The sequence below is a fragment of the Poecilia formosa genome, unplaced genomic scaffold (assembly GCF_000485575.1).
Source record: "Poecilia formosa unplaced genomic scaffold, Poecilia_formosa-5.1.2 Scaffold40, whole genome shotgun sequence".
Classification (NCBI taxonomy): Eukaryota; Metazoa; Chordata; class Actinopteri; order Cyprinodontiformes; family Poeciliidae; genus Poecilia; species Poecilia formosa.
This window is the reverse complement of record NW_006799979.1, coordinates 1,753,420-1,761,341: the sequence shown is the minus strand read 5'-3', so window position 1 is coordinate 1,761,341 and position 7,922 is coordinate 1,753,420. Positions and strand designations below refer to the sequence as shown.

Sequence of the window (7,922 nt, the reverse complement as noted above, 5' to 3'; positions counted from 1 at the left end):
ACTTAAGCAGGTCAAGATCTACAATGTTGTTAACCAACTTCTACCGTTTGCTTTTCTTTATTTCTTTATTGACACTTCTGTGGTCTATGTTAATAACATTAATGGAAATGGACTGAAACTAATGTATTTACAGTTTAAAAAAAGATCAAAGTGAACGATAAAAATAGTTCAAAAGTAGTTAGTTACATTTTCTTAAGTAACTTTTTGGTACTTTTAGGAGTAGTTTTACAACACTTCACTTTTAACTTTTACTTGAGTACTTTTTTTTTTAATCAAGCATTGGTAAGTGTACACATAAGTTTTAATTTTTCTTTAACGTCTGTCAACATTTCACATTTTAATGAGAAAAATAATTTTTATCCACATCTGTGCGTTGCGAAAAGGTCTGCAACAGGGAGGAAGTCAGTCATTTTGTACTACAGCTGCAGTTTCGATCGAGGTTCTTTGTGTGCATATAGGATGAATAACTTGGAGACATGACAACAATTGAGAAAAAACATGAAAACTACAAACGTCACACAAATAGCAACAGAATGAATCAGAAACACCTTTTCTCTTCATTCGAGGTCGAAGTAATTGAATATGGATTTAATGACATTTGATGAAGACTCATTTAAACTTTGTCCGATCTCTGCTAAACTGGTCATGAAGGATATTTGCCCAGATCTGGACTTGTATCCATGTATGAATATTCAGTGGAAATTTTATCTGTTAAGCCACCTATTGTATTCAAAGTCGCTGTATCCGCCTTTCGTAGAAGATCTGTGTAAATCTCATTGGTCATTTTGAGTAAACACAAAGTCACATGCTTTCCTCACTATGCTTCCCTTTGACCCAGTTGGTCACGTTATCTTCAAACTGTGCTTATCGACAGATAACAAGCTGCTGTGTTGCATCGTGTGAAACTTACAGGTCATCAATTTAGGATTGAACTTCTCTCCAATTCTCAATGGCCAAAGAGGAAACTTTTTTTCCCCTGTGTAATAGAGAACCTTTTCTGAATGAATTGTTTTCAAAGTTTACAAAGGGCGCCACCTGCTGACTACATTCACATACTGCAGAGGCTTAAGTAGTGACAGAAACACCCATGTGTTGCACTTCTAGGCTAGATACAGTTTTAACTCTTTTTTTTTTTTTTTCCCTGAAGGTTTTTCCCTTGGTTGCTCGCTTTGCAGATCGACTTGTTGTGAAGCTTGGAAAAATGAACCTGGATGAGCCCGTTCTTGTCAAAGAGTAAGTGTTTTGATCCGTTGTATTACCCCTGATTTTGAACCGTTCCTCCCCAAACGAATAACAACACAAGCCTTTACTTTTTTCCTTTTCAGACTCGTTATGCCATACAGTTTGGACGTGGTGACCAGCGCCTCATTCAGCGTGGAGACGGACTCCATCAACAACCCCGACGACCCTGTTATAGCTCACATGCAGAAGATTATGAAAATCAATTTCTTGCCGTTTTTTCTCTCTTGTACGCCATCCTCTTCCCTCAAGCATTTCATTTAATACGACTAGAACACACTGTCTATTTTCATTTGACAACTTTGTGTGTTTTTAGCGATGTTTCCTCTTGGCCGTTACCTGCTGAAGCTCTTCAAGGTTGAGATGATGCCCTCATCCAGTTTGAACTTTTGTTACGACATCATTAAGAAATTTAAAGACCAACATAATGCAGAGGTATCGGTAAGTGTTGATTTGCTGTCATGTCTCCTATGGAAAAAAAAAAACAACAACCAAAAAACAAACATTAGTGCGTGTAGGTAATATGTTCTATGTAAATCCAGACTCGTGGAGACTTCCTGCAGGTGATGATTCAGAGTGAGATTCCAGAAAGCGACATAAAGAGCGAACATGAGCAACCAAGTAAAGGTCTGTTTTCATTGATTGTGAATGATCGGGGCTGAAGTTTAAACTACAATCAAAAGGTCCACTAATAACGAAAAAAAAAATCAAAATCTAATTCTTTTTTTTTTGTGGCAAGTTTCTAGTGCAAATACCTGAGTTTTGTCTTATTTCAAGTGTAGTAACTTAAAAATAAATTTTCAACAAGATATAGGAGCTTCTTTTAAATCACTACTGGGAGATCTTTGCACTTATAGCATGTGTCTTGTTACAAGTGAAAAAAAAATATGCCAGTGAAACTAGTACTTTTTTTAAAATCAATATTAACAACAACAGTTAAGCCCATACCATCATACTACCTCCACCATGTCTGACTGTTGTTATGGTATTCTTCTGAAGTGTTGTTAGTTATTTGATGTTAGAAATAACATGACTCAGACCTGACAAAAAGGTCCAAACTTGTGTTTTTTTGTTTTTTTTTGTTTTTTTTTGTTTGCTTTGGAGTAGATATTTATTTTTGTCTATTTTTTGATCAGCAGTAGTTTTTGTCTTGAAGCTCTCCCATGCATGCCATTTTTAATTTTTTTTTCCCACAACCTCTTTAATCTGAAGCAGATGATTAACTCACATCAGTGTGTCTGGTTGCAGGTCTGACTGAGCACGAGATCCTTTCCCAGAGCGTGATGTTCATCTTCGCTGGCTTTGAGACAACCAGCACAACCCTGTCGTTTCTCCTTTATAATCTGGCACTCTACCCTGATATCATGCGGACGCTGCAGAAAGAAATCGACGACCGCCTACAGAATAATGTAGATTGACACTTTAATTTGTTTTTAATTTTACATAATCTCTGAGTTTTAGGGTGTTCATTTACATCCAACTTACTCTGCTGCATCCAGGCTTCCATTTCCTATGATGACCTTAATAGTCTGGAGTACCTGGACCAGGTTTTGTGTGAGTCCCAGCGAATACTTCCCACTGCGCCTCGACTTGAGAGGATATGCAAAAAGACGATGGAGATTAATGGCATCACCATCCCAGAGGGAACGTTAGTTGGGATCCCAGTGCATTTGTTGCACATGGACCCACGGTACTGGAGCTCACCTGAACTCTTCAAACCAGAGAGGTATTTTTAAAGAGGAAACCAGCTGCGCAAATCTTTGCCGATATTCTGCTAATGTTGAAAAAGCGCAATTTTGAAACTGCCCTGTTTCCTTTTTTTTTTTTAACGAAGTCAAATTAAAGCCACACGTAAATAAGCTTGTTCACGCTTTAAGTCGTTAAAACTCATGACAGAAGGATGTAAACACTTACGTGAAACATAATTCAACCATCGCTCTAGGCAGCTAGCGCTCACCATCTGTCATCCATCAGAGGAGACGTCGGCGTCTTGAAGCAACAAGCCTCTTTTATAATTAGAGTTATGGGTTCAATACGTTCGAATGACACAAAACTTTTTAGGAACTCTGCAGTGCTGCGAGAGCTCTGGTGGAGCCAATGGCACATTGTCCGGAAAAAAAAGAAAAAGAAAAAAAACGTTTTCCTCCTACCACTTCTTCGTCGTTTTTGCCACTGGTGACATCCGGTTACTGATCACGTGACTTGTGTGATGCGAAAAAAGTCTTCTTCTTCTTCTTCTTCTTCTTCTTCTTATTATTATTATTATTATTCTTATTGGTTTTGCTGGCAGTTGGCAACAAACTTTTAGTAGCATTACCGCCACTTACTGGTATGGAGTGTGGTTCGAAAAAAGCGTTTCCCTTGCAGTTTTGCGGTATATTGTGACCGACTGTAGGAGGCGCTGTTGCCTTTTACCACTATCCTAGGTTTTGCCAGAGAAGCGCGCGGAGGTGGATTAGGGACAAACAAAAGCATAACAAGTAACATCTCACCGCTAATATTACGACTATTATGGAAATATAGATGGTCACAGCTCTTCTTAGATGTGGCCATGTTATTTAGTAGAGCTTCGTATTGTACTATATGTTACAGTGTGGTCACAATATCTGAGCTATAATTTTCTGTGATTGTCTATAATTCCATAATAGTCACAATATTAGTGTTCAGATGTTATATCCTTTTGTGTTCCACCAACCCCCCACCTGCCGACTCCCATGTAAAGGTTATGGAAAACCACCAAATACTAAAGCAATTTTTTTTTTTTAAATTGGCGTGTTTCCATTAAGCAAGTTTATTTTTGTGATTTCAAATTGCACAGATTTATGGTTAATGGAAAAGCAATTACTGTTTTATTGTTCCTGACATCTTAGAAGAAGAAAAAAACCTCAAGAAGATTAAAAAAATAACTAAAATGTAACAGACACTTTAATCTGGTCCCTGCAGGTTCAGTAAGGAGAATGAGGAGGATCTGAACCCGTACGCGTACATGCCGTTCGGACTCGGCCCGCGTAACTGTGTCGGGATGCGATACGCCATCCTGGTCATGAAGATGGTCATCGTGCGCATCCTGCAGAAGTACTCTGTGGAAAAGTGCAGCGACACCTTGGTAAGACCGACAGCCTGCAACAATTCAGTCGTTCTGCTCTGTTGCCATCTCAACGTTTCATTTCTGTCTGTTTCCGTCTTCAGGTCCCAATTCAGTTTGACTTTAGGTTCCAACCTACCAAGCCTCTGGCGGTGAAATTTGTTCCCAGAGAACTATAATGGAAGACTTATTAATTTTTTTTTAATAATCTGGATGGATGATTGCTTCTGAATGTTGTGTAATTCAATCACTGCTGAGAGATCATGTAACTTGGCTGTGCTTTCTAAAGTCCGTCTTTGTTGGCTGTCGTGAATAGCGGACTGCAGTTATTTCAGTTTGTGAGGTGAAGGCCAGATTGTGTGTGTGTGTGTGTGGGTGTGGGGGTGTACACAGTGCCTTGCAGAAAATGTTCACACTTCTAGCATTTCTTCAAAATATGCAAAGCTAAAACCACAAACTTTCATATGGATGTTGAACATTGACGTGAATGAGCAACACAAAGCGATATTTAAATGTGCAGCAGAAAATAAAATAAGAAAATCAGTTTCTTGTAATAAATACATTAAAAACAAATTTTAGATGTGAAATATTCCTTTTCATGTGAACAAACATGTTTACCAGATTTTCTTAGAGGATTCTACCACATTTTTAATTTTCAAATTTCTAATTTTTGTAAGACATTTTGACAACAATCTGGACTTTCCAATCCAAAATGTTTACTGCATAAAAAAATCAAGTGTTTAGGTAGCACACATCATAAAACTAAACAGTTTTTTGATTTTCAGAATGCCGTATAAAGCTCTTTCACTGCTTTCCACCCCCAATTCAAATTCAAAAACACTTTATTAACCCCAAAGGGAAATTAAATGTTGTAACTCACTAATTTAGATTCTTCAGAGTTATTGAAGATAACATCCTGCCTTAAAAATAATTACATAAAACCTGATGGTTTTAAATAATCAACAATTCTTGGAATTATAAATGAGGACTTCTAATTATAAAAATTCATGTGTCATCACTGGTATCTTTAAGTATGTAAAAACAATCAATAGCAATAATCTTTTGACATTTGAAAAAAAATTTAACAAAATGATTATTGGTGAACTAAAACATTTATGTCAACATATAGGCCCCAGACTAGATGGACAGTTTCTCTCTCTCTCTCTCTCTCTCTCTCTCTCTCTCTCTCTCTCTCTCTCTCTCTTTTTAAAGCTCCAATAGGTTCAGCAGAGCTGGAAACAGAAGAGACAAAAAGTGAGATGGGTTAATTTCATCTACAAATGTGAATGAAAACATAAGGCTTTAGTTTTTTTTCTGGAACTAAATAAGTATGATTTATTGTCAGTTAAATTGTCATAACATAAAAAGACAGGAGTGATATACTGTATTATTTTAATATTCAGATGGGATCCAGCTGTGTTGGACTGTATTAAAATCTCTGGGGGAGGAGGGAAGAAAAAAAAATCACTGTAAAACAGCTTTCTGGGGTTTCCTGATGTGCAATAATTTTACTCTGGAACATTTACTTTTATAGTAAATTTCACGTTCATGTGAACAACTCATATTTATGAAAATCTTTATTCACGTCAAAGCCATCTTCAGCTATTTTTTTAGGATAGTCTTAACTTGTGTCTTAAACATGTTAAGACAAAATACCTTTGCTTTACCTTTTCTTCTGCAACACTGATGTTTATTTGTAACAAACCTAAAATAAACAAATTACTCTGGGGGACAGAGCATCAAAACAACGGAAACTAAAATGATTGAGTTGGAAAAAAGAAGAAGAAAGGAATCCAGTCCCTTATGAAAAATGGACCATTTTCAAACGGTGCTACATTTGTAAAGGTGTCTAACTATTTATGTGTGGTGGAGGAAAATGTGGCCCAGAGGTTAGCTCGATGCTAATCGGTTTTGAAAAGACAGTCCTGCACAATAAGATAGAGAAAAAAGTACAGATAGAAAATAAGTGTTTTTTAAAGAGTGGAATATAAAACTGAGCATCTACTGATTTAGAAAAAGAAATGACAAAAAACGTGTAAAAAAGAAAAAAGTTCAAACTACAAAGAGTTTAAGTTTGTTTGTCGAAAAATAAACCTTTTTTGTATCTCTCTCATAGTAGAACTGCTCTAATTCCAAATCTACAACACACACACACACACACACACACACACACATGAAACAGTGAAGCTTCCCAGCCCATTGATTTGCCCAAATGTTCATTACTTGGTGGTTTATTCATTTCTCACTACTGACATCTGCTGTTGAAATTGTGACAGCCTTGTCACTCAGATACATACTTTAAAAAAATGTAAATGCAATTTTGTCACAAAGTTTTTGTCAAACTCATGTTTAGTAATGGGAGTCAATTTAATCCTACTTAACTAATCTTTTTTAGTCATTAAAATTATTTGTAGCCAATCCTGGTGTATGTTGACTGTCAGTAGATGTTTTGTCATTGACTGACTTGACAATAGACATTTGTTTTAGTGTATTCGGAGTGCAGTGCTTGTTGGGGCAGACAGTACTCTTTGAGTTTTGATTTGTCTCCTGAAAAACTAAAATTCTTTGAAAATTCTCTTTTTCTTGGCTTCCTGGTTGACTCTTCGATCCCCTATATTTTGACTCATCAGCCCAGAATTTTACTCTTCCCACAACTTTAAGTCTGTTTCTGCTTTTCAAGACTGATATATATATATATTTGCAAAACAAAGATATAGAAATAATGGAAATTTCAACAAGGTGTGAATTTTGGAGGTGAAGGGGTTAATTCTTTTTATTTAAGAATCTTGTGAGCGATCATCTCAAAGTCTTCCCAGATGTCAGATATTTTCTTCTTGTTGGCTCTATGTCAATCAAGTTTATTTGTGTAGAACATTTCAGCAACAATGCAGTTTTGAAGTACTTTACATAATAAAAAAAACACATATATAAAGTCACAAAATATACCATATCAACAGTTGAGAAAACCGGTAACAAACATTACAGTTTGATGAGTGCCATCATTAAAATCGTTAATACACATGAACTATAAAATGTTTCTTTTATTTCTGCCACTGCTGAAGACATATACTCCTTTGATGCGCGATCAAATTCAATAACCCATGCCATGAAGCAGCACGGCTCATCAAGCTTTTATTTTGAAAACCGACACGCAAAATGAAGCAGTCATGTGACCCATGCAATGTGAGGCATAGGTTGTTGCTAGTCACGTGGTTTTCAGCAAGCCTAGAAGCAGGGCTTCATCGGACACACCTCCTTTTTACTCGATACACGCCTCGAAGCCTGGCTTCTGGTAGCCCGTCACTAGAAGTTATCATAATGGTGTTTCAAGACTCCTCCCCGTACATGCAGGCTTTTAAAGAGCTTGTTGATTTCCCAGGTTTCAGTAATACAGAGAGGAGGAAATGGATTTTCTGCTGTTTTCCGCGACTACATGGACTTTAGTGGCTCTTGCTGTCACTCTCTTATTACTGTGAGTATTTGTACCCTGCTCTTATATTGTTTACCATGTACGAAAAAGAAAACTTACTACGTCGCATCTTTCTTTCTCTTTTTGAACATAAGGTATGGAATCTGGCCATACAGATTTTTCAAAAAG

At 36.7% G+C, this 7,922-nt stretch overlaps 1 protein-coding gene and 1 pseudogene across 1 annotated transcript in view; both read left to right on the top strand.

Annotated features, from left to right (window-relative positions):
* Positions 1 to 4,901, top strand: part of LOC103137417 (cytochrome P450 3A30-like) — a 23,786-nt gene extending 18,885 nt beyond the window's left edge. The window contains exons 7-14 of the mRNA XM_007551149.2: positions 1,148 to 1,233; positions 1,326 to 1,468; positions 1,556 to 1,680; positions 1,782 to 1,866; positions 2,488 to 2,648; positions 2,739 to 2,965; positions 4,183 to 4,345; positions 4,429 to 4,901. Coding sequence (XP_007551211.1) covers positions 1,148 to 1,233; positions 1,326 to 1,468; positions 1,556 to 1,680; positions 1,782 to 1,866; positions 2,488 to 2,648; positions 2,739 to 2,965; positions 4,183 to 4,345; positions 4,429 to 4,503 — 1,065 coding nt within the window. The 3' untranslated portion in view covers positions 4,504 to 4,901. The remainder of the gene's footprint in view (positions 1 to 1,147; positions 1,234 to 1,325; positions 1,469 to 1,555; positions 1,681 to 1,781; positions 1,867 to 2,487; positions 2,649 to 2,738; positions 2,966 to 4,182; positions 4,346 to 4,428) is intronic.
* Positions 1 to 7,922, top strand: part of LOC103137419 (40S ribosomal protein S24-like) — a 74,354-nt pseudogene that overhangs the window by 53,300 nt on the left and 13,132 nt on the right.